General features: G+C 46.7%; 1 protein-coding gene across 3 annotated transcripts in view; it reads left to right on the forward strand.

Moving 5' to 3' along the window:
* Nucleotides 1-8687, forward strand: part of NECTIN1 (nectin cell adhesion molecule 1) — a 153862-nt gene extending 145175 nt beyond the window's left edge. The window contains exon 9 of one of the 3 annotated variants that reach the window (XM_073320774.2): nt 4558-8687. In XM_073320774.2, the coding sequence (XP_073176875.1) occupies nt 4558-4776 (219 nt within the window). In that variant the 3' untranslated portion in view covers nt 4777-8687. The remainder of the gene's footprint in view (nt 1-4557) is intronic. The other 2 variants (XM_073320776.1, XM_073320777.1) reach the window with 2 other exon arrangements.
* The last annotated feature ends 16541 nt before the right edge of the window (nt 8688-25228 follow it).

A 25228-nucleotide genomic window follows, 5' to 3' on the forward strand; every position in this document is an offset into this window, starting at 1 on the left:
GTCTCAGGATCCCTGCTCTGGGCTCCATCGCAATAGTTTTGGTGTCCTTGTACTAGCCAATTACTGAGGCCACAGCACTGGCCTCTCAGCATGGTTCAGGGTCCCTAAATCAGACCCTTGGGATCCTTCCCCAGGTTATTAGCATTTTGGGGTGTATCCCCATCAGCTTCCCTGTGTTTCGCAGGGCGCAATGCTCAGCTGTGTTGTGTTCCAGTGTCTTCCTGCATCTCCCAAACTGGCTCAAGCTCAGCTCCATCCACATAAGACCCAGTTAAGGAAGCAGGTTTCTAATGTCTCTGCTGTGCTAGGGCAAGCCACTCCTTTGCACTATGCCTGTCACCCAGCATGCTAATGAATCCCTTTGTATGCCCAGTTCTGACATACTCATTTGCACGGAGCCTTGCACCCTACTCCAGCACAAACCCCTGGGGCACACATGATGCACAACTCCAGATGGGATTAATATTATAGACCTCCTTGCCCATAGTTCCAGGGTTGGGTCTGCCACTGCACACCTGCCCACGCACTGGGAGGTGGACTCCCTTGCTACAAACATCCACATTCTGGTAAGGTGGGCAAACCCTGACCACTTCTTGGCTGGGAAGGGGTTAACATCCTTGCTCAGAGAGGGAGTTCTGCTTCAAAAAAACATATTGGGTCAGCTGGCAGGCATGGAAGCAAGTGCCTTCCAGGTAAGGCTGATCAAGGGTGCTCAGCAGCAAGTGCAAAGACTGATTAATGACCCTGGCTATAAAGAGGGAGGAGACAAGGCCTGCTCTCCCTTTACGTAGTGGGAGGTGGATAGGTTGGGTTCTGAGTCCTGAGCAGTTATAGGTAGGTGAGGGAGCTAGCTTGAGATAGGAACATGTTCTGTATAAGCTGAAGAATTGCTTATTTGATTAGCAATAGTTCTCCCCTGGCAGCTGCTCTCAGTCCCTGCTGTGTGAATGCTTGAGATCTGTGTGAGAACAACCCCCTTTGTGCAGAGACCTGCTGCACCCCTGTGTTTGCCCTGGTGGTACAGATGCTGAGCCCTGGGCTGGGTGTGAATGTCCCTGTCCTGTAGGCCTGGGGTTCTAGTCTTTCAATATTGACTGCCACAGAAAGTGCACCACAACTTCTGTGGGGCTGACTGCCAGACCGTGTGGGGCTACAGGGGGTCCACTGAAGCTCAGGGGCACTTTGTGTAGCAAATCTGAATGGACTTGTAGCAATTAAGGCTTGATTGTATGATCCTAGCCATCTCCTGACAAAAGCAGGATCGTTCCCTACAGCGCATTCCCTAGTGCTTTAAATGTCTCAAGCAACAGGATTCCTCTCCTTCTGCAGAGGAGGCTATTGCACAGGCTGACTGGTTTTCCTGATGTTCAGCATAATCTTCCATCCCTTAATTACAACCCATTACTCCCAGAAGCTCCCCACCAGCACCCACCCCCTCTCCTGCCACTCCCTGGCCCCTGAAATTGCCTGGAGAACATGCAGCTCTCCAGATTATTTGCTGCCTCGCTCATTAGTTCAGCTTTGTAGAGCCATCAATAAATCATTAGCGACATTTTGTTTTCTGGATATATATATTATTTTTTTAAAGCAGCTTGGTGAAATATTTATCCGGGAGCTGGCAGAGAGAGGGCTGAGGGGCTCTTTTTGTTCCTTCAGGCTTTTCCTCTTGAGGACCCAAATCCTAGCACCAACTGGAACCATTTGGGGGATTTCCAACCTGTGGCAAGGGAGGGGGCCAGGAAAAAGTTGAATTTCAGTCAGGCCAAAAGCAAAGCCCATGCATAAAAAATGATTGCAGGCTGTTTTCTTCCTGGAGAGGAGAATGTTCCTTTAATCTACGATGCTGCATTGTTTCATGGGAGTGTTGTGTTCTGGTTGCTATGGGTTATAGATCCTACTGGTTCACCAGACAGGCAGAGGACTGTCAAAAAGATAATTGAGGATGCTTGAAAACCCAAAGGATCATAATTGGTAGGCTGGTCTGGGCTGCTTCCTTGACCCGCTCCCGCCCTTAGCAGCTCAGCCTAAAACAAGGTGGAGAAACCCTTGGAGATAATCTGCTAATAGTGTAAGCAGCATTGATCTCTCTTCCCCTCTCATTACCTTGTCCTGATTTCCCCTGCCTAAACTGAGATGGGACTGGGGAAAAGGGAGGAGGATGAGCCAGCCTTTGCATGAATGGGTGTGTGATGTGCATGCTTCGTGGATACAGGTGTACCTGCCAGTGAATGGCTCCCTGTCTGGTGCTACAGATAACTGCATCCATTTTGCAACAGCTTTAAGAGAACACGGGCCAGGGTACAATATTTGATCTGCCTTCCTAGGATCAGAACCACACAGGGACCCTCCCCCAGCTGATAATGCTCTGTTGTACTCCAAACCTCAACAGAACAGGGAACAATGAATTTGGATAAAAGAGGCTTCAGACAAGTAAAGGGCTCAACTCTATATCTAATTTGTGTTGCAGTAGCACTGGGGGCCCCAATCAGGGAGCAGGACCCCATTAGACAACCCCTGCCCCCCATTGACAATCTACTAACTGAATGAGGCTATGGAACAACAGAGACTGGATAGTTCAAGATTTGACCATGTTGTTTTTCAATGCACGGTGGTGTGTTTGAGAGAAAGAAAGCCCTCGGTTTTTGGTGCGTGACACATCAAAACTGGCACATTCACTCTCTTGAGTGCCTTTCAGCAAATCAGTCAGCCAGGAAGAACGCTATCCCCAGGGAGCTAACCCTTGGAGGGAAGACCAAAGCAGGAGTAGGGCCTCTTGAGCCCCAAATGTAGCAGATAAGCCAGTCTTTGCCTAATAGGAAAAAGAGTTGTCAAGTAACCTTTTAAATGTGCTGAGGCCAAACAACAGGAAGCGGGAGCTGAAAGCAATTGCTTATGATGTGCCCAGGTTGTTGTAATGATGCCTGGAATGTAGAGAGATGTCCCGACTAGGTCCTTCACCAAGATCAGCTTGCAGGGTTTCAGAACAGTAGAGAAATGTGTGAGCAGGAAGGGATACAATCCACTGCCAGTACCGAGGGAGGGCAAGTGAAGACTTTGCATTTCCCTGGGGCACTGAGCAAGCTGGGTCTGTCCATCCCCCTGACACACACACGAACAGAAGGGAGGGAGCTGAGCATCAGTGGATGTTCTTTCCAATCATCCCTTTTGTTTTGCAGAAAACCCACCAAAGAAAGATCTTGGCGATTTTGCACTAGAACAAGTGACATTTGATTGTCATTTGTTATTAACAACTGGGCAAAGCAATCACAACAATAGCTTATGCTCCTTGGAATTCAAGGCATTTGCATTTTGTTCAGGGCTTGCAGAAAAGAACCAGATTTTGCAAAATATCTGAGCAGCGCTGCATTCTTCTCCCTCCCTCCACCCCCGGAAGAAATGGATCAGGAAAGATTGGGTCTGTTTTCCCATCTTGAAGGAAATGGTCTTGTGTCCGAGCCAAATCCATGATATTCTTCCAAATTGGACATTTCAGTTCTCAACACTGTAGCCCCAATCCTGCAAACCCTGACATACACTATTAGTGTTACTCACATGAGTAGTCCCGGTGATTTCAATGGAACTGCTCCAGTGCATAAAGTTAAGCACGTGCATAAGGGTATGCAGGTTTGTTTGGACAATAAATCATTTCACCCTTCAAGGCCTGATCCTGCAAACACACTTTACAAAGGAATATAGGCTTAACCAGACTGGATTAGATTCCAAGCCCATCTAGCCCAGTATCCAGCCTCTGACAATAACTAGCACTAGATGCACCAGAGGAAGGTGTATAAGAACCCTGCATTAGGTAGATTTGAGACAATCTGTCCCGCACACTAGGTCTTCTCCTAAATCCTTATAGGAGTAGATTGGTTTAAGTCCTGACGCATGAGATCTAATATTGGTCCCAAAATTTGTTAGCATTAACTGTTTTAATTCCGGCTATTTTTGTTGTCTGCACAAATGTACACTCCTTTTTTCAGTGTTACTAAGCTCTAGACCTCAATGACATCCTGTGGTAGGGTTTGTCAGTCTGATTACGCACTGCATGAAAAAAAGATTTCCTTTGATCAGGTTTGAATTTTGCCACCTTTTAATTTCATTGACCATCCCTGTTTTTTGTGTTATGAGACAGGGAGAACAGAAGCTCTCCATCTCCCTTCTCTACACCAGTCTTAATTATCTGCTTTTATCATGCCCCTTCTTATGCATTTCCTTCCAAAGAGAAATATTACACATGTGAATCATCCCATTGAAACTCACCTGTGTAAAATTAAGCCCTTGGGAAACGATTTTCAGGACTGGGAACAAAGTATGTAAATTTTCATGGGGAAAATGGGTATATATGTGGGTGAGGCAGACATTTCTCATTGCCAAAATGGCCCAGGATGAAATGTGAATAGCTTGTTTTTTGGGGGGGGAAAAAAAGCCAACAGAGCTCCATTATTTTCCCTGCTGCTATTAATTGATTGAGGGTATCTCACAGGGAGTTAGGTACCTGTGCCTGTTATTGCAGTCTAGCTCCAAGATTCTATTCACTGACTTTGTCTCTTCTCCCAGAACTTTGGAAAGTGTCACTCAGAGATACCGGATGCGAGTGATCACCTGACCTGCTGTTGCTCACCTGAAGATCAATATCTGGAGAAAATACCCCGTGTCTATAACCCCTTATCGTATCTCCCAGAAGATCTGTATCCTCACCGTGCCGATATCTCCTTTTGCTGCCCACCACCAGGTTCCCGGGCGCCGTACATCTGTCCTAAGGAACAGTATGTTTAAAACAACAGCACACAGTCAAGCAAAAGCAAAGAAGCCAGTTCTTCACATCTCCCGACCTTTCACGTATTAACCAAGGCCTTTGATTTCTCCCCAGCCATTGAGAATTTTGTTTGGGTTTTTCTGTTTTTAAATTTTGGTGCAATTGTAATTGACACGATTTGGTTAAGTATCCACCTGCTCATTAGCGCTCAAGGGAACTCTCTACCTTCATCTATGTGTCATACACTGACAGCATCTTTTTTCTAATTTTGGCCCCACCACCCTCCAGTAGCAAGCTGGCTATGTGCATGCGTGTGTGTGTCAGTGGGTGGCTGGGTGGGTGTACCACTGCCCTCTGTTGGATGGAATGTCCCAGACCCACTCAAGTGTCTGTGTTCCGTAGTGTCAATTTTTACACCATTTACACAAGAGGATCCTGGAGCGGATTCCTCCACAAACCTTGTTACACCGTGTCTAAAATTCCCAACTCTACTTTTACTTCCAAACAAAATGATCTCTGTACTACATTGAAACTTCCCAGCCAGGGCCCGGGTCTGAGTCTGCAACTCTCTCGTTTGAAAATACCGTTTGGGACCGGGAGCCCTGTTCAAAGGGCAAAGGGTAAAGATTTCTGAACCAAATGTAACGATGGGACGTTTGGAATGAAAAAGGCTCAGAACCAGCCCCAGAGCAGAAGAGATGTTGTATTTTTCCCCACTCCCAACTTCTTGCATTGACTCTTCCCAACCCAGAGGGTGTAGGAACAGAATTTGGACACAGGAAAGACAATGGATTCTAGAACATCTTCCTAGAACTTTCTATCATGTAATCTGAAACCAAAAGAAAAAAAATCTCTAATTAGGAAAAATACGTAGATATACACGCCATAATTTTCTTTTCCAAAAGTCTAAAGCTCACTCCAGGTCCGTCTGTACACCTGTTGATTGGAATTTTAAAGTGAACTCAGGCAGAATATAGAAAACAAATCAGAATTTCAGGTAATCTTCTTGCTCTTAATGAAGGATAAAAGCCAACACAGAATCTGGCCTTTTAACTTTTTTTAAATCGTCTTAGTTTTGGACTGTGAATTTTTTGATATTTGGAGTGTGTGCGTGTGTGTGTATATGAAAGTGTAAGTTCCTGCAACCACCAAGTGTTTTAGATAAGGGAATTCATCTCCACGTCACCTCCTTGTTCACTTGTATTAGAAAAAAAAGAAAAGAAGAAGAGGAACAAGAGGAATAAAGTCTTGGAGAATAGTTGGCTTTAGGGATATTTCTAACCTTTTCCACCCAGGTACAGCATGGGAGAGACACAGAATGGACAGTTACGCACAAGGGGACGTGTCTTCAGTTAACAGACTCTTATTTTTCTTAATTTTGAGATGGATCTTTTGCATCCTGGAGACATACACAACCTCGCACTGCTAATCCACAAGGACATGTGAGCCAGGCACCCCCAGCTATCTGCCTGGTTCTCCAACACCAAACCAGTATCCAATGCTCCTTGCACAAATGCAAAGGAAACCACCACAGTATTAAAGATGCCCCATGGGGGGAATAACACATCAGACACTGTCAGCCCAGCTCCTGCCTTCGCAAATAGACTGGGTCACTTTTATTTTTGTATATTTGATTCTAAAGGCAAAGGTCGCTCTATGTACTTTCTTTGCTCCCACCCCAGAGGTTTGTCTCTGAGCTCATCCTGCTTGTCCCCCAACTCCCTGACTCACACAGAAGCACGTCTGTGTCCGCACTACCTCATATATTTCCTGCAGGCTAAAATATGGAGAGAGAGAGAGAGAGAGATTGCTTCCATTAGGAAATAATGTGCCATGAGGGAACCAGGCTCCGCCCACGCCTCCTGGGACTGCCCCATAAAACCTAGCTCGGCCCTTTCCCTGTGCACGTCGCCACGTCCTGTTTTGGGAAAACAGCATGGCCACCTGGAGCGATGACATCATTCCCCCCTGCAGAGGGAAATGGAAGAGCCGGTTGGGGTGGGTTCTGTTGGACTGAATGGCTTTGTTGCTTTGTGCTGACCAGGTTGGCTGCCTCTAGAGATCAGGGAAGAGGGCACCAGCTCTTCCTGGCCTACCGCCATCCCAAGGCATGCAGCCCCTCTAGCTGGCCCACGGAGGAGGCAGGGCAGCCCATGGTTGCACCTAGCGCACGGAACTCTCCCATTGTCAGAAGGGCCAATGGGCCCCCTAATTATAGACACAGGGCCTTTGAAATCCCTTTTCCCTTCCATCTTTGCTGGTTTGGATCCTTTGGCCCTGTTAGGGTTCACACTTCCTTGATCGGCCTCCTCTGCCCAGAGAACCGGCCAATTCACTTCCCTTCACGAACGAGCTCAAAGTGCCACTTGCCTCCACTCAAATGCTAGACCTCTCTCTCTCTCTCGCTCTCGCTCTTTCCTCTTAACGTGCCATACGGTAATGTTTGGCAGCCACGGAGCTGGGTTTGCTCTGAACTAAGACCTACTGCCGTCCCTGTCCAGTTCCCTGCCGCCTACGCTGGCAATGGGAATGTACTTTGGCCTCCTCTACCAATCTGCCTTTAGTCCACCCATTAGAGAAGGAGATGTGGTGGCAGAAAACCCCTGCGGTCTTTGTGTCCTGGAGAGAGATGCAACCTCACACCGCTGAGCTACAAGAACTCATGGGCAAGGGACATTCCCTCCGACTCCCTTCCTAAAAGAAAGGGGGCATCTCCAGGCTAGCAGGAATTAAAGTGGGAAGCCTGTTTCCACGTTCACCCCAGATCTGGGCACATAGATGAGAGGCAGAACAAAAGCAACATGGTCAACTCTTGAGGTGCATAGGAATTATATTACATGAAAGGACTGTATGTGGGAGGGGAGGGGGGCAGCGGACATCTCTGTAGCTAGAGATTTCTTTTGCAGTTTTTGGGGGAGGACGGTACTATGATGGGTGAGGGGACAACATGTAGGCAGACTGTAGTGTCGCATGGCAGCTCAAAGAAAGTCCAGTTGCCTTGGACAAATTTGAACTCAAGCTGTCCATAAAGAGGAGACACAGAGATCTTTGCTTTTCAGCAAAGCGAAAGGATTTCTAAGCTCCCCAGAAAGAAAGAGTGAGACAGAAATTCAGCCTCTGAAACCAGCTGCCTGATTTATCCAGTGCATGTTTTAAACTTAGGAACATTTGATCTCTCTCTGCCTTTTCTACCTTCTTCCCTATTCTTGACACACTAAACAAAGGAGGCCCTTCTGTCTGTGCTGCAGCAGAAGGTCTGGTGGTATTGCCAGATTCCTTCACGATCCTCATGTGGAGATGCGTAAAAACCTATCGGTAGATGGAGGGGGAGGTTGGCTTGATCGGGTTTTGGCTCCACAAAGCCAAATCCATGGATGGTTCTGATCCAGGCCCTCATTTTGCTCCTCTGTATTCATGGGTTCAAATAAATTGTCCCATAGATCTTCTATCTTCCCCAGCCCCAAAGCAAAGGGATCATACTTCTTTTCCTCCCGTGCCCAAGTCTTGACCTTTCAGAGGCAGTGGTCCAGCTTCAGCAATGTCAGATAGTGGTGTCTCTCTCCAGCTAGGATAAGCCCACACCTCGGCATAGGCTGCTTAGACAAAGGACCTGTTCCTGCAGCAGTGTCATCCTTAGTGGGGGAGGTAAAGGGTGGTTGCTTGGATTGAACAGGAAAGGTGGCTGAATGCGAATACACAGAGAGAGAGAGAGAGGGAGGCAGCAGCCCCCATGTCCCAGTGGCAGGCGGGTGGGTGGATGATTTTGGTGTTTTATTTCTGTGTCTTACCTCATGCGAGACGTGAAGCCGTGTCTCCTGTCCAGGGGGCATGAAATGCCAGACCTGCTGCGGGGATGGCTGATGGTTGATGGAGCTGTTCTGGAGGACCAGACTGACCACAGAGCTTAAATAAAAGTGATGTAAGAGTTCAAGCAGCTTCCCTGGTCTCTTTACTGTGAAACTGGTGTTGGGTGTTTGGTCTCAGCCCTCTGACCACACCTCGTTCACTGCACAATTAAAGCTTTACACTTTAGCCCTTCCCCACCTCTACACACACACCCCCGTGGTCAGGGCTGATTCCCCACTCTGGCACTTCGAGTGCAGAAGGGGGCATGGCCCGCAAGGATTCTAAAAATCAATACTGGCCACTCCAGGCTTGTATTAAACTCCCATGGTTACAGCTTTTCTCTGACCTTGGCTTGGTAAACGCTGCCCCCACCCAAATGTAAAAACCCCCTTGAACCCAGGAAGGAGCACTTGGGAATTCCTCCCTGTGGGGTATCTTCTGGGGAAGAGCTGAGAAGAAAACAAAGGAAATTAGCTGTTGCCACCAGCTAATCAAACAGCATATGCACAAACCTCTTAGGACACTGCTACTCTGAAACCAATCCAAATCCTGCTCTTAAAAAAGGTAAATTTTACTAAAAACAAAAAGGAAGAAAATACATCTGGAACGTAGGCTTTTGCTAGATTTTAAAAGAGCAATTCCAAAAATTAAACACCCAAAATAGCCTCTTGGGGGTTCAGCTTAAAGGTTACAAGCAAACAAAAGCAGCTGGGGTTAGCACAGAGGAGTCCAAAAGCCTTAAAAAATAAACAGAAATAAACCTAATTGCATCTTTCTAAATATTTCTAATTTTCTTACATTCCTGCTGCCCCATCTCTTCACCCCAGAAAGATCAACCACATACACAAAGGGAAAGTTTCCTTCCCATTGGCTCTTTCGGTCAGGTGTCCTTTTCTTTACCTGGGGGACTTTTTTAACCCTTTACAGGTAAAGCATGCAGAGAACAGATACCAACAGGGATTTTACAGCTAACTGGCTGGCTGGGTGCCCATCAAAGGGAGATGCTCCCTGCCCCTTTATTTATCACACCCCCGCACAGATCTCTGTACAGGACTGGGAGCTATTATGTTCAAGTCCCTTCTAGGAGGAAGGTGTGGTGAGAAGGTGCCACCTCTGTCCCATTTGTCTTCCCTGTTTCTCTTTCTTTGTGGGAGCCTCCCTCAAGGTCTCCTTGCCTTCCTCTGAGCTGGAGCCTGCTCACCGAAGTTCTAACTGAAAGGTCCACCAAGTTCGCCACATTGTAGCCCCAGCTTTTTTGAGAGTCTCTGAGGCAGGAGGACTTGTATCGCCTGCCCCCGGGACCAAATGGGTGCCCTGGGTGGGTGAGTGGCTGTGCGGCTTTGTTCACTGAAGCCAGGCTATTTGGGATGATGAATGTAGCACACCCGGCTTTGCCCCTGTCTGGTTCTGACATGCTGCATGGAGAACATCGGGAGAAAGCTGGAGCCCCCATCCATAAGGCTGGGAAAGGAGACGGGGGAGACTGTTCCACCTCTGGTTCTGTGTCATTACAGGCACCCAGGCATCATAGCGAAGCGAGCAGAAAAGCACTGACTGCCAGGATCCATTCCCTTACCAGTGACATGACCACTCCAAACATCCCCTGGCCCTGCCATGAGCACATGACCTACACCAACTGGCGGGGGGACGTTCCCTGATTCACATGAAACCAGCAAGTGCCTGATGTGTGCGGGGAACTGGCATCACAGTAGAATTCCCCATTAAAAAGCAAGCAAGCAAGAAAGAATGCATTGGAGGGAGGACAGAGGTGCAGAGAAGACACGGTTCTGGATATTTTCCTTTGAAGTCCAATATCTGGTTACAATAACCCTGTGGATGGGATGAAATGGGCTCCTGAATGTGGTGGGCCCATTGTCCACCGTCAGATTAAATTCCTCTGACGGGCAGCCTTCAGGGACATTACAATAACTCCTGCCAGTAACCAGTCTCTTTGCAGACTTGCAACACCACCGGTTGTCCAGTTCCTTTCCAGGGCACGTAGCCAAGTCTCATCCCCTGTCTTCCTGCTCCTTGGGACGCAGCATGAGTTAGGGTGGCATGGCATGTACTGCGGGCAAAGCCAGAGTAACAGCTCTGCTCTCGTACAAACAGGAATGAACTCAGGGAAGCCCTGTGGCTGGGGTTATGCCGGAGGACGAAGCAGATGACCACACTGGTCTTTTCGGACCTTATAACCTATGAATCCAGGAGTGGAAATGCAGGGCAAGTTGAATGGCAGTTCAGCCAAACCCTCTCTTCATTGCCGCAGGGTGGGTAGCTGTGACCAAAGGGACTGCATGCTCTGCTCTTCTGCTTGGAGTTCTTTGAGTCTTTCTGGGAGTGTGTAAAGGTGTACCATGCCTTTGAGCAGCAGAGACTCAGCCCTGCTCTGAACAGGGCCATCAATGGCTATTAGCCAGGATGGGCAGGGATGGTATTCCTAGCCTCTGTTTGCCAGAAGCTGGGAATGGGCAACAGGGAATGGATCACTTGATGATTCCCTGTTCTGTTCATTCCCTTTGGGGCACTTGGCATTGGCCACTGTCGGAAGACAGGATACTGGGCGAGATGGACCTTTGATCTGACCCAGTAGAGACATTCCTATGTTCTTAATAGAGTCTGGACTCTGTCCAGCATGTATAAACTTCCCCCTGCCTGGGGATTGGCTTTATCACGCATTCAAATGACAGCTGAGATTAAAACTTTGTGCATGGTATTCCCACTTCCTCCACCCCCTTCCCTTCATCCTCCTGCTACATCCCACCATATCCCTAAATTGTGAGCAATGAGGTACAGGGGCTGCCCATGTTTTGCTTGTTTGTGTAGTGACTCCCAGATTCAGATTCCCAGGCCAGAAGGGACCATTGCAATCATCTAGTTTGACCCCCCCACATGACACAGAGCATAGGACTTCCCCAGCTACCTGGCACAACAGAGGTCTGATCTTTAACTGGGGGCCCCTGGGCACTAGTGTAATGTCAATAGTTATAGTAATAACAGCAACCAAACATACTTCAGCCTAAGCTTTCTCCCCAAACTTGGCTTCAGCTAGGATTTCTCAGCAGGACCTCCTCCAGGCCAAGCCTGAGTTCCCTCTTCCTATGAGTTAGACTATCCAACCTCTCTCACATATCTGGTTGGCGTTAACAAGAAATACCTACCATTGCAACTTAGCAGCAATTACCCTGCATCTGCAGGCAAGGTGTGAAGATCCTGACAGCCAGATGGCTCAGTAGGGTAGCCCTGCATCTCAAGAAAGGGTCTAAGCATCTGTCCACATGTTACGGTGTCTGAACTAGTGCACTGAAAGCCCTTACAGGTGGATTTGCTTTGGAGACCGGCCCAGCTAACCGTGGAATTAGCACACTGTTAGAATGTGCACTACCAAATGGGTCTGACCAACACGCAGCCAGGGAATTCTTAGCACAAGTCACTAGCTCGGCAAATGAAAACTCTCCAGGGCCTATTTTAATGGGAAAGCTACATTGCCCGGGGATAGAGCGTCTCTTAAAAAAAATAAATAAAAAGACCTTGGTCCTTTGAAACAATTCACCCAGGGATGGAGACAGCAAAAGGCTCTAGGTGGGGTTGGTACAAAAGAGCCTGTCACTTCTAGGCCACTGGTGAAAATTCACCCTAGGCTGCCGTCATGTGGCCATCTGTTGGATTGCATGAGATGAGTTGCTAGGGCCTCAGCCCAGTAGCTAGCAGGACATGGCAGAGAACGGCATGGGCCCAAGGAGTTTCCCTTGATGAGTGTCTCAGCAGAGGGGCCAAGGATGGGATGGACCTGGAATATGAATAACCCTCTCACCCCTACAAGTAGTGAGTGACTCCAGGGCAGGATGGAGAGAGCTGACTGATAACTCCTCCTGCAGAGCTCCAGTCCGGCACCTATCACTAACATGCATTCTCTTTAAATGAAGGAGAAGAGCCACTGAAAACGGCTGCTGTGTAACACTATAACACAGAATACCCTTGGCACCGTCCCTTAAACACCGTCTGAGTTTAAAACCCCCAGGAACACCAAGGTTCAGCAGAGACACTGAGCCTTGTGGCAACTGGGGGGAGGGAGGGAGCGGGTAAAGACGGCTGCTTTTACAAAGGTGATGGGAGCCCCATTCATTCCAGTTCATCTTATTTTTTTTCCGCCATCAGATCTGCAAGCAGGGTCGGCACTTAGAGTGCCTTTCCAAGCCTCCATCTCAAACACTTACCAAGCTCTGATTAGCCTTATCCTAGCACAGAGCATATCCTGCTGGTCCCTTTATTTCATATATAGATAGATTTTTTTAAAGCCAAAGATCTGTTATTTTCTCTCTGAAACAGCTGCCTTTAGAGAAAGCTTTTCATGCAGGAGCAAAAAATAGACACAGAGGAACCCAGACGATACCATGCTATGTGTAGGGATCAGAAAAAAGGGCTCCAAATTAAAGGACAGAGTGGTAAAGTGTGCTACATTAAAGATTCCACATCTCAGCTGGCAAACAGAGGTGGCTGATCTCTTTTGCTTTTCTATCATTGGGTTCCCACTCTCTATATTCTTTTTGGAGGATGGGAGCCAAGGTTAAATCTGCAACGAACATACAGAGCCATCTTCCTCGTGGTGAATAGAATCCCTGAAATGCTGCCGGAGAAGACAACACTTCCTCCAGCCTTCCCACCCCAAAAACACTCCCTCCTCATTCAGGCTCGAGCAACATCATTTTCACATCAGTACTAATTACATTAATGACTCTCCTCAGTATAAAACTCATTAAGCTGGAATTTATGGTTCATTAACTCAGAGCCAGAGCATTAGCTATTTTGCTGCTGCAATGGGATGGGTCAGGTATAGTGCTCATGTGAATGTTCCCAGGGCCATGCACCTACTGAAGTGCAAACCAAGTCGATTCTTGTCTTTGCAAGGCTCCTGGCAGATGCTGTGTCTGGAAGGAACTGCTGCTGTGAACCTCCAAAGGGTGAGGGAGATGGATGCTGCTACAGGCTTGTAGTGAGATGTGTTATGTTGCAGGGAAGATTGTAGGTGATTGTCATGTTAATCCCATGAGGGAAGTGTGTGCAGATGGGCTTCTGGCTAGGACGGGTTTGCCTGAATTGAACAGGCCATAAAAATATAATAGTGGAAACATGGACTTGAGGTTTAGGCATGAGACTGGCACTCAGAGGATCTGGCTCTGCCTCAGACTCCCTGCATGACCTGGGGCAATTCACTCCATCTCTCTGTCCCTCCATGTGTGGAACTGGGGTAATAAGCCCCTTCTCTAAGTGTGGTGGATCCATTGACCACTGAGTCTAATTGTCTCCTGCATGGGCACTGTCCCAATCCTGTTATTCAGTGGAAGAGTTGTGATGGGTATTTGGGTGAGGGGACCTAGGCCAAGCAGGTCACTGGATAGCATGGACTCCTGGAGCTTCTGCTCCTCCATGGTCCCACTGAGCTGCTTTGCATACAGAGAGCTCCCTTTACATGCCATGTCAACGTTGTCCACCCCACTACAGTTACAGAGAGTGGCCTTCATTGGGGGCAGAACTTTGCTTTAAAAGCAAGTGATGGGTGGAAGCTGAGAGGCAGCAACTGTCCATCACAGCCGATATGCCTGTCCGAGGCCTCTCAGCCACGCCTCCCGGGTTTGGGGGTGTCAGAGCGCTGTCTGTACCGGGAGATGGAAGCGACAGGCGTGCTGACCTGTTAATGGATGTGGCCCATGGCGAGAATCCATTCCCTGAGCGTGGCGCCTCCTGAGCACCACACAGGTTTCCCTTGCGCTCCCTAATTACAGTAATTAGGGAATCACGCTGAGTGATGTTGGACAGGAGAAGCAGGGCCATTAGAGTCCGATGGAAGAATTAACAGATGTAGGCGTTCTTGTCTAAGCTGTCTCGGGCTGTGGATTGTGGAGATCGGCGCCAGGGCGCTGCAGCATGGGGTCACGTCACCTGTCATGACTTCTGCACATAGGCCCTGTCATGGAGACAGTCATGGGGCCTGCTAGGCCAGAGCAGGGCAGGATCGGGTGCCAGAGGTCTCTCCATCTTCCAAGAGCTCTGCATCTCTGCCTGTCCAAGAGGCAGAGGAGCACTCTGAATGGGTGGGAGGGAAGGGTCAATGTGTCTTATGTTCCCTGGTGCTAGGAAAATGGGGATGTATTTAGCTGCCACACAGAATTACGTCCTGCCCAGCCCCAAAATGCAGAGCTGCATGCAAGGTACAAAGGGCTAGGAGCACAGGAGACCCTGATCCTGCATAAATGAGATGCTGTTCTGCACCCACCAAGCTACCCTGGCTTAGCAGAAGGAGGCCAGAGGGAGTGCGTAAGCTAAGCATTTCATTAGCATGATGAGGCTGGCCCGATCCTCTTCACCTCCCACACCATCCCTTGTGCCACCATCCCTAACCTCACGCCTATCCCCATCCCTTTCTCCTGCTGTCTCTGGAATGCACATGGCATCCTAAAATGATCACAGGTACCCCTTGACCTCTTCCTATCTCGCTCCCTCCAGCTCCTGGCCCTCACAGAGACCTGGGTCTCTTCGTTTGATGCTGCCCTCTCTTACGGAGGCCACATCTTCTCTCACACCCTCCCCTGTGAATCAGACTATAGAATCACACAAATTAGAGACTGGTAAATCCTGTCTAGTGTATCCCTTGGGGGCCAATGCAGGATCACTCCCTGCAATACAGTCACTGGTCCTTTACCTAGGTTAATTCTGAATGCTCTCAATGACTGGACTTCTGTTGCTTCCCTTGGGAGAACACTCCACAGCTTGACATGTGTGGTTAATGGATTGTATGCTGTCCTAGGGAAAGATCCTCAGCTGGTATCAACCCATGTAACTCCATTGACTCCACTTTACGCCAGCTGAGGATTAGTGACCCCAGAGTTTAAAACAGGACCCTCTGCCTGGGGAGAGAAGGTGGAAGATAGTTCAGTTGGGGGAGAGGGTGTATACAATCTTCAGATGGAATTTACTATTTAATTTCATCCCATTATCCTTCCTTCTAGCCTTCCCCCTCATTAATCTATATATTTCTCCTCCCTCTTGGCAGTTTTAGCATTTGAAATATTCACAGCCGTTCATTTTCTGAGCTTGTCTTCCCTTTCCCCCATCATCCGAACTAGTCGTTTAAAGCAGTTCCACATATTTAAACTGGGGTTTCCAAAGCTACCCAATGGGTTTGAAGGTCTATGGCCCATTAATTCAGGGTGCCCATTTCCGTAGATGGCTTGGAGGATCTCGGCCTCAGTTGTTCCTCACTGTTTCTTTGGGACTCTGACTTTATCCCCAGCAGCTAACTTTAATGTCATGTGTGATCTCTGCATCCTAACCTTTTGCTCACGTTATGAATACAAGCCACCGGGTCACCTGCTCCGTTGGTAGCTTCTTCCCACCAGGAGATGTTCCAGTATATTGTCAAAATGCTGGCCACTTTCCTGTTTCCCAGGCAGGTATCTATCTATCCATCCACCTCTGTCACTCTCAACGCCAGGCCTTATCGCCTTAGTTAACAATCTCCACTGTGGAACTCAAGAAATAATAATGTGGCAGCAGCATTTGAAGCTCCAGAATGAGGTAGCTGAGCAGATGATCACGTCCTGATAAGTCCATGCTGGCATCCCCAATTAAATGATTCCTTTCGCAGTGTTCACTTTCTAAATCCCACAAAATTGTTTCTAATACCCTTCCCCACATATTGATGTTAAATGTGCTGGACTGTAATTTCCTGCTGTATCTCATGGTCTACTGATAAATGCTGGCGTGATGTTGGTCATTTTCCAGTTCCTGGGTCTTGAAAAACAGAAAACACCTACAAAACTGTCATGTAAGTCATCATTAAGTCCCCCCCCCACCATTTCCTTTACAGGACACATGAATGGGTGGTATCTGGGATTGGTACAATCAGGGCTTTTAAAAATTATTTCTGTGGTTATCCTCGATCTAAGAGCCAGAATATGCATCTACTAGTGCAAATCTGGAACAACTACATTGTTTTATGTGGAGTTACTCTGGATTGATACCAGCGTACCTGAGTTCAGAATTTCATGCTACATTTGGGAGGAAATTTTGTTTGATCAAAGGGCTAGACTGTCTCATTTATGCCATCCCTCTATACACCCAGGGACTGCCAGCGTGCAAGGTGATCTGAACGTGCAGTGTACCCAGGCAGTGTCAGGAAGAGGTAGAATAGAGACAGCTATTCCAGTTCTATGCCAGCTGGAGATTCAGCCCAAAGGACTGGGAGTGGGGACCAGAAATCTGGCACACACATTCATCCTACCATCTCACCTTTCACTCAAACCTTCCCTGGTATTTTAAATAAAAACCTTGCTGCTTGTTTTTGCCCCCCCAACAAAAGAAACCTAAGGCTGATCAGCTTTCTCCTTATCACCCTCTGCAGATCCCACCTGACAAGGTGCTGAGCAGTGGGAGATTGAGGTGTCCAGAAGCACTTTGCAAGATCAGATCCATGGAGAGGGCAAGCCAAAGGGCAAATGTTCTCAGGAGAATTCTGGTGGCCTTATTTGGCTGTTGGGCAGCAGTTTGAGCCCTTGAACTTCTTGTTGGGAGGTACTGCATTCTCTTCTGTGAATACAGAAACAAAACAACATTCTCAGCAAATACATCCTGCCCATTAATTCCCCAACTCCGATTTTTCTAGTAGAGCAATTTTCTGTTACCTACCTTTTTTGTGTAATGGTTCAAATACATTTAAAGAACACTTTGACTGTGCAGTGAAATATTTTTCTGCATTCCCATTTCACTATTCCTGTTTGATCTGCAAATTACCCTTTTAACTTGCTTTTGCTTATTTTTATAGATCTCCTGGTTTATTTATATCTACCTATTGATAATGATTTCAGAGCTATTACTCACTGCAGCACCAGGAAACATTACATTTCCCAATTTACAATTGCAATTATGATATCCGACAGAAACAAATGCAGCTGCCTTCAATTTTAAGCAATATTTTGATCACAGTGATTAAAAAGTAACTTATGGCACTGCACACATTAGAGAAATTAATGTGATTTCATGGTTGTGTTAAAAGGCATGCAAAGTGTGTGTGTGAGGGGTAATGGGGCTAGAGCAGATGTACTCTTTTTAACGCATTGGATCCCTTTTGTAATTCACCAGGTCCCACTCCAAGTCCACAGTACTGCCATTGTTAGAGTTAACTTCCCCACTGAGTTTAATATGTGTGACTTTTTTGTCCTTCAGCTGATTTTTTCTACTATTTTTCCCATCCTGAAATTGCTAGTTATTAAAGTATCTGTGTGCAAACAAGAACATTTCCCTGTCACTGCTTATTTTAGCTTGTCTGTCTGCGTGTGTGAGGACAACTGAAATCCAGTTGGCAATATTATAATCATTCCCACAATTACTTATTACAAACTCAATAACAAATTGTGACAGATCTTGGGGGTTGTGTCTCTCTTTGTGCTTCACAAGGAAAAAGCATACGCGAGACAAATTTATATGAATGACACAGAACGTCTTCGCGAGGAGCCGGGATTCACATGAACAATCACGGAGAAACGTGAATTCTCTCAGTGCTTGAAGGCTTGGGAAGTACAATTTGACTTGTCTCTGCGACAAAGAATGCATGTGCCCAGGATTATTTTGCTCACTCGCTTGCACTTCCCCCTCAAGAGTCTCGGTGAGTTGCTTGCTCGGCCCCATCGAACTGGTGTCTCAAAAACCCTTGAACCATTATAAAGAGTTGATTCCATTTTGATGCCTTTTTTTTTTAATGTGTGCGAAAGGAATGTCAGATTAAAAGCAGCGGAGACTGAAGTTCTCCGTATATGAGTATAAAATTAGCAAGGGGAATGATAGCATACTGTGTAATATGACCCTGAGCTTCAGGGCCCTTCCTTAGTTCAACCCTCTTAGTCCATTCAGCCCTTAACGTCTCTGAGGAGACTTCCTGTTAGCACTGGTTGTGCTGATGTTTTCCTAACATGGATACTTGCCCGCTCGCAACCAGGCTGAGTCCATCAACTTATTTAAGGGATGTCATCAAATTCTATTGCATCTGCTAACGACTTACTGGTCATTCGCTTCTGACTGCAGGCTAGATCCACACAAGTGCTGAAAAGTTCAAAACCCCATTACCCTGTGATCCCTCTGTTCTGCAGCACACAGGCTTGAAACGAGCGAGCCTTCTTCCAAATCATCCGCATGGCTGATCAGCAGGTGAGATGAACAAGAGCAAGGCTGACACATAGGCCAAGATTTACAATGGTGCTCAGCACCTGCCGGATTTTCAGAATGGCTCAGCTCCCACTGAGACCAGCTTTGGAAAATCTGACCAGATCTGGTGTGTGCTGAGCATGTTAGAAAATCTGGCCATTTCAATGGGATCGGAGACCTTTTGAGAACATTGACCCCCTTGAGGGTGCTGAGTCCTGGAAAATATGGCCTTGTGATCATATGAAAGCCTGGTCTAGGGGGTCTCATTTTCCTCTTGCTCACACTGGGGTAAGTCTGAGATCCTGCCATTGAAGGTAGTGTTGTTAAACTGCAATAGAACATGTGTAAGCAGGGATGGAAGCAGGCCGCTGATGTGAAACCAGTTTGTCCCTCCACCAAAAATGAAGGAAGTCTTGATTCATTGGCAGTGATGATATCCAGTGTTTGGGAAGATAATTACAGATCCAATTCCTTCCCTGAGATGATTTTGATAGAAGGTAGTGTTCCTGAACTTCTTGACATAATATCTCCTTGCTCTAAGAATGCAGGAAAACAGGAACCTACTGGTATTACGTTAGCACTGTGAAACTTAAAAAGAAAGATTGTATTGATTTCAATATGCAAGGCTCACTGACCCATGGCTAAGAAGTAGAGACAGGATACACTGGCTGAACCCAGACTGATGGAGAAGAGTGTGTGTGGAGTTACCGGGGTTTGCTTTTAAAGGCAAAATAAACCTTTCCACTGCTCACTCTTCCTTAGTAATGTCTCCTTTGTCTATCCTGTGTGTCAATGGCACTTTCCTGGCCTCAGACTCCACAGTATCTGTCAGAATTTCTCCTTCCTGCCCTTTCCAGCAATTAGCTAACCTTTTAATAGCCATGATTAAAGTTAAATGTCTTCTTCTTAGACTGTGATGGGTCAAATACACCCGACTCTCTCTCTCTCTCTGGAAACCCTTGAATTTCTCATGGAAGAGAATTCCATGGCCCATCCAACAGCCAGGCCACCTTAGCTCTTAATGCAAGTCCTTAGCTCTTGTTCCTAAAAGTTTCAGCTCCTAGGCACTGTCCGGATACATGCTGCATTCATACCTCTATGGGAATATCTACCCACTGCCAGACTTCCTACAAAATGCACTCTGGGGACCACAGTGCTGCTATGAAGAACTGTCCAGGCCAGCTTAGGACCTCACCTAGAATAGGATGCACAGAGGACCCCAAGAATAGGATGCACAGAGCACTGTTGCTGTAGCCGACTGCCGAGCAGGCTGAGAGCTGTCCATCAGCACCATGTGTTGCCCAGGATAAAGCATAGTCTGGGAAGGAGTTGTCCATCAGCACCAGGGACAAAATATAATTATCTCCACAACCTTTCATTCCCGCTTGGAGACAGAGCGGGGATCGGGCCTGAGGTGCTTACACTGGCCATCCCTCCCCGCAGGGAGCTGCTGTTTTTCAGCCCTGTGATATCACTACACTGCATGTGTAAGATTGCCTCACTTTGCATCTTCGGCAGAGATACCGAATTAGAGCGCATCCATGAACTACTGGCTAGAATCCCAGCCACCACCACAGATCACACTGGGCCTTGTTCCCCCCTCATTTACACCCATGCATGGACTTCAACTGAACAACTCTGGATTTACCCTGAGGTGGGTGGAGGATCAGGTCCTGAATGCAGCTATATTCCACGGGGATGCAAAGAGATACAGTGGCAGCCCATCAGTATCACATGCTGCTTGCACATGAACTCCCAAAGAAGGTTGAAATCTGATTTTTGCTCTCTTTGCAAAGCATCCCAAAGATAAATGTTCGGTGTGTCGGTGGGTAGAGTTGAATCACGTTCCATCAGGCTGCGCTGCCTTGAAACTTACTTTACCTTTGGGATGTCAGCTCTTCCAGGACAGGACTTTGTTCTTTAAGAATGAGATGCTTGTCATAGGCACGTAGCAATCTCCAGACGAGATCAGACCAGTGGTCCATCTAGCTCAGTATCCTGTCTCTGCCGGCACCACCAGTTTGAAATGTTAACACGTTGTTGTAATGTTCAGAGTTTAGCAATCTCCAGCCATAGCATTTGTTGTTAATTTGTGTTAAAATAGCATCTAGTGGCCTCCTAGTGGCAGGTACTGTACATAGTGGGAGGTTGTCCCACCTTAAAGAGTTTACAAGTGACAAAAGTTGGAAGAAAGGAAGAATTATTACCCCATTGTACAGACAGGATATTGAGACGGACACATTAAATAACTTGCCCAAGATATAGGTGCTGGAACTAGGGGTGCTGTGGCATCCCCTGACTTGAAGTGGTTTCCATCATATGCAGAGTTTACAGTTTGGTTCAATGGCTCTCAGCACCCCCATTATTCAAATTGTCCCAGCATCCCGGCCAGGTCACACAGGGAGTTTATGCCAAAGCCAGGACTTCAATCCAGATCTTCTGAGTCCCTGCTGAGTGGTTGTTTCCCCAAGACCAGGTGCTCTCTTATTTGATTACATTGCTCTTTCTTTCCTGTGTCACTATGGAAATCGTCATCAGACTCTCATACATGATGAGCTCCCGCCCAGTGCAGACAGCACTAACCAGCCTGGCGCAGCATTTAGTAATTCATCCCCTCCACCCCCCAGCTCATGCCGCTCCTGAGTCATTTGCATCAGGCTGCTTTTGGGTTCTGTATTAATAACTTTTCTTCCTGCATTAGCGAAACAAATTTAAAAAAAAGGCACATTACAGAAGACTGCTGACGTTTGAATATCACATCAGATTATCCAGGGAAGAACAGACTGGCATTAAAATAAATGATCCAGTCATAACTCCCCCACTCCACTTCCCATTTCTGCCAATGCCTGAGTTCTGATAACTCATCTGACCACACATTTCCATTGGGGCAGGGTAATTTTGGGGTAATTTGAAAGCCGACAGTAGCAGACAGGAAGACAGGTTGCTACCATGCACACCTTCAACAAAGACATGAAAAGAGACACTCTCATTTGAAAAAGAAAAGCAAGAGAGAGAAGAGAGATGATTGACTTCTTTTATAACTTCTCCATCATGTTGGCACCTTATTTTACCGGTCAACGCAAACCCATTGTGAATCTCAATGCTGCAAGGTCAGCCCAATTTAAGAAAATCAAGCTGTAAGCCTGTCTGCTCTGTGCATCACACTTGGAATCAGCAATAATAATCACTCCCTGATCAGAACTGGTTTGCCATTATCTGCCTGGTGTTGGTCTATGATATATGAAGCAATTTTGGCTGTGACAGTTCTGTTTCGTGCATGTTCAGATCCTTCCCGGTGAAATCCATATGCTGTGCTTTTTTTTTGTTTCTTCCCGAGGAGAAATATTTTAAACTAAAAGGACTTTGGAAGAGGTGTCACCATAATTCATCTTTAGAGTCTTGGGGTGCAAATGATCCTTTCATTGGACACTGCATTTCTCTCCATTATGGCTCAATCTGAATGCGTTTATTTGGTCATTTATCAGCAATTGCTTGATGAGATGTAGGGAAAGAAAAAAACTAAATTAGAACAAAGGGTTATTTTGCTTGTATACTGTAAGTGGGTGAGTCCATAAAAATATCCAAACTTAATAACATCTATAACTCTGGAAGCCGTAGACACATACACAGTGGAAACAAGAAAGTTGTAATGACAGGAATGAACCAGGAGACTTCCATCAAGATTTCACTGCCATTGGCTAGTGCTAGTGGATTGGAGAGAGATTTCTCTTTAAATGTTACAGTCAGTGTCAAATGCTTTATTCACAGACTGCGCTGGTGGCTGCTTTAGCTGTCTCAGGACATGATTGTCTTGTTAGCTGCACCTTGTTTTGAAAGATCTGTAGGAAGGAAAGATTGAAGTGTTACACGGAGGCAGGTTTGATCAAGCTGAGCCTGTGTCTTATGTCTCCTAAACCAGCTTTGTGGTTTGCATTTTAATAAAGTGCTCAGAAGCATTGGATGGGGGGGGGGGGTTAAAACACACCTTCCCCCCTTTCCAGCATCCACGCATACACCTTTACATGCATATGTAACAGGGAGAGGGGGATCATCTGTTGACCACCCAGTCAGCAGGGGTTAGAGCTGTGGCAGTCTGGATGATGAGTTGTGCTTCATTAAATCCAGCCTGGATACAAGGGAGGTGTGAGTGGTCCTCTCCTGAGAGGGAATTAGGGGGCTAGGACAGAAGGAGTCCTGCAGGAAAGCCCTAGGCACAGCCAAGGGAGGGATGGTGGGCCAGGCTTTTGTGATGTGTTATTGTTTTGGAGGCACCGGTAAAGCCAGATCCCAGGAAGGATTAATTTGGATATGGTCTCAGGGCCTACGTGTTCTGTTGCGGATTAAGACAGGAACTGTTTGTTTACAGCACACTGCTATACACACAAACACATGCACACACACCTTCCCACTATACACATCTCCTCCAACACATATTCTCCTAATCTACTGTACGCCTTTCCACACACACACACACATCTCTTCCTGCTTATGCAATCAGTCCCTAGAAACACACCCCTCATGCACAGCCATGCACGTCTGCCATCCCTTTCAAGCCAGCTCCACAATATTTTATGGACACCACCGGTCATACATATGCCGCTGCGTTCCGAAAAGGACATTGCTCCAGGCTGGGGGCTTACGGGAGGATGAGCACTTCCAGCTTCTGCTGAGAACGCAGCTTCCTGGCGTATTTGATGTGCCAGCACACTTCGATTACATTTTTGTGAATGAGAAACAGTCCTCCTGTCTCTGACATTTGCGCTGGTGCTAACATCAGGGGATTTGTTGTTGGTTTGGTTTGGCTTTTTTTTTTCCCCTCCTCCCTTTTATAATAAAGATAAATATATTTGCATCTGCCTGGAGGCTGCTCTGAGGAGTTTTCTAAAGACAGAATCAAAGGGGGGGGAAATGCTGTGTTCATCCAAATAGTCTTAAAAATTAAATAAAGCCACGCAGCCGCTCGTAGCTCCCCAAGAGCATTTAGTCTTTTGTGTTTAATTTCCACTGCGAATCTGTCTTTCAGAAGAACCCTTGTGGAGCCATAGCACTGTGTAAATGCCATGCTGCAAAACAAATGTGTACAAGGGGTTTGGCCTATTGAAGAGACACCAGGACATAAAACAGGATTACGAGCCCCTAATACAATAAAACAAGATTAAAAAAATTCAGTGTAGATCAAAGTCATTTCAGGAGCAAATGAAACATTTACATGGGACAACGTGACTTAAAAATGGAAACCCTCTGATCAATATGAGCCCCTGGAATTTACAAGTCATCAGATTAAATCTTGTAGGGGCTAGGTACATTATACAAGCACTGCTAATATTGGGAGTGTTCATGTTGAGAGAATGGTCATCAAATTTCAAGCTTCAGGGTATGAACTTATTGATCCCCTAACGCATCAGATATTTGCCTCTGCAAATAGGACACTGGATGTGGAGAGCAATGGTCTGGTACAGTAGGGACCCAAAATTATTTCATGGGGTTAATTTAGGAAATAGTTGTCAGACTCTTTTTTCTTTTAAATACATGGGTGAAAAGAAAACACCATGCAATTTGTTGGAGAGAGGAATATCAATATACCAGTCCTTCAGGCTTTCGTCTGGAGATCACAAAGCAAATATTATTTCCCCATTTTACAGATGGATGGACAGAAAGGTTCAGGGATTTGATGCTGAATTCTCACCTTGAGTCAGTGGCAGAAATGGGAATTAGAGCCCAGGAGTCCTGACTTCCACTCACCTGCTCTAAGCACTTGACGGCACCGTCTCCTAGACTCAGGAATAGAACCCAGAAGTCCTAACTCCCAGTCCCAGCTGTTCTAACGAGAAGGAAAGAGAAACTAATTGGGGGGAAAGTATCAGAATTTGAAACAGTCTTTGGAGGAATTTTCTCAAGTGCAACTCTCCCTTGCAATTGTTAGGTTTCAGAGTAACAGCCGTGTTAGTCTGTATTCGCAAAAAGAAAAGGAGTACTTGTGGCACCTTAGAGACATCCGATGAAGTGAGCTGTAGCTCACGAAAGCTTATGCTCAAATAAATTGGTTAGTCTCGAAGGTGCCACAAGTACTCCTTTTCTTCTTGCGATTGTTGTCATTTTAACAAATTGAAAAGGGCTCAGAGAAAGCTGCAGAGGGCGGTACGTTGTCAGCCCAGTGCTTACTTTGGTCTTCAGTAACCATGGGCAGAGAGGGCCTGTTTAAAATTGGCAGATGGGGTTCCGCCAGCAGCGACGGGCAGACCCTCACAAACAAAACCCTTTGGCAAGGTCCTTAATTGGATTCAAGGACATTATTGCCACCTTCAAAGCCAGAGATAGTCTCCCAACCTGAACTAGAGTCCACCCCAGGCTAAAAACCAAACAAAGCCAAGATCAATTTTAATTTGGCCTCAGCGCAATGTGTTTTGTCTCACCTGACACATGCTCGTG

This window comes from Lepidochelys kempii, chromosome 22, assembly GCF_965140285.1.
Source record: "Lepidochelys kempii isolate rLepKem1 chromosome 22, rLepKem1.hap1, whole genome shotgun sequence".
NCBI classification, from domain to species: Eukaryota; Metazoa; Chordata; order Testudines; family Cheloniidae; genus Lepidochelys; species Lepidochelys kempii.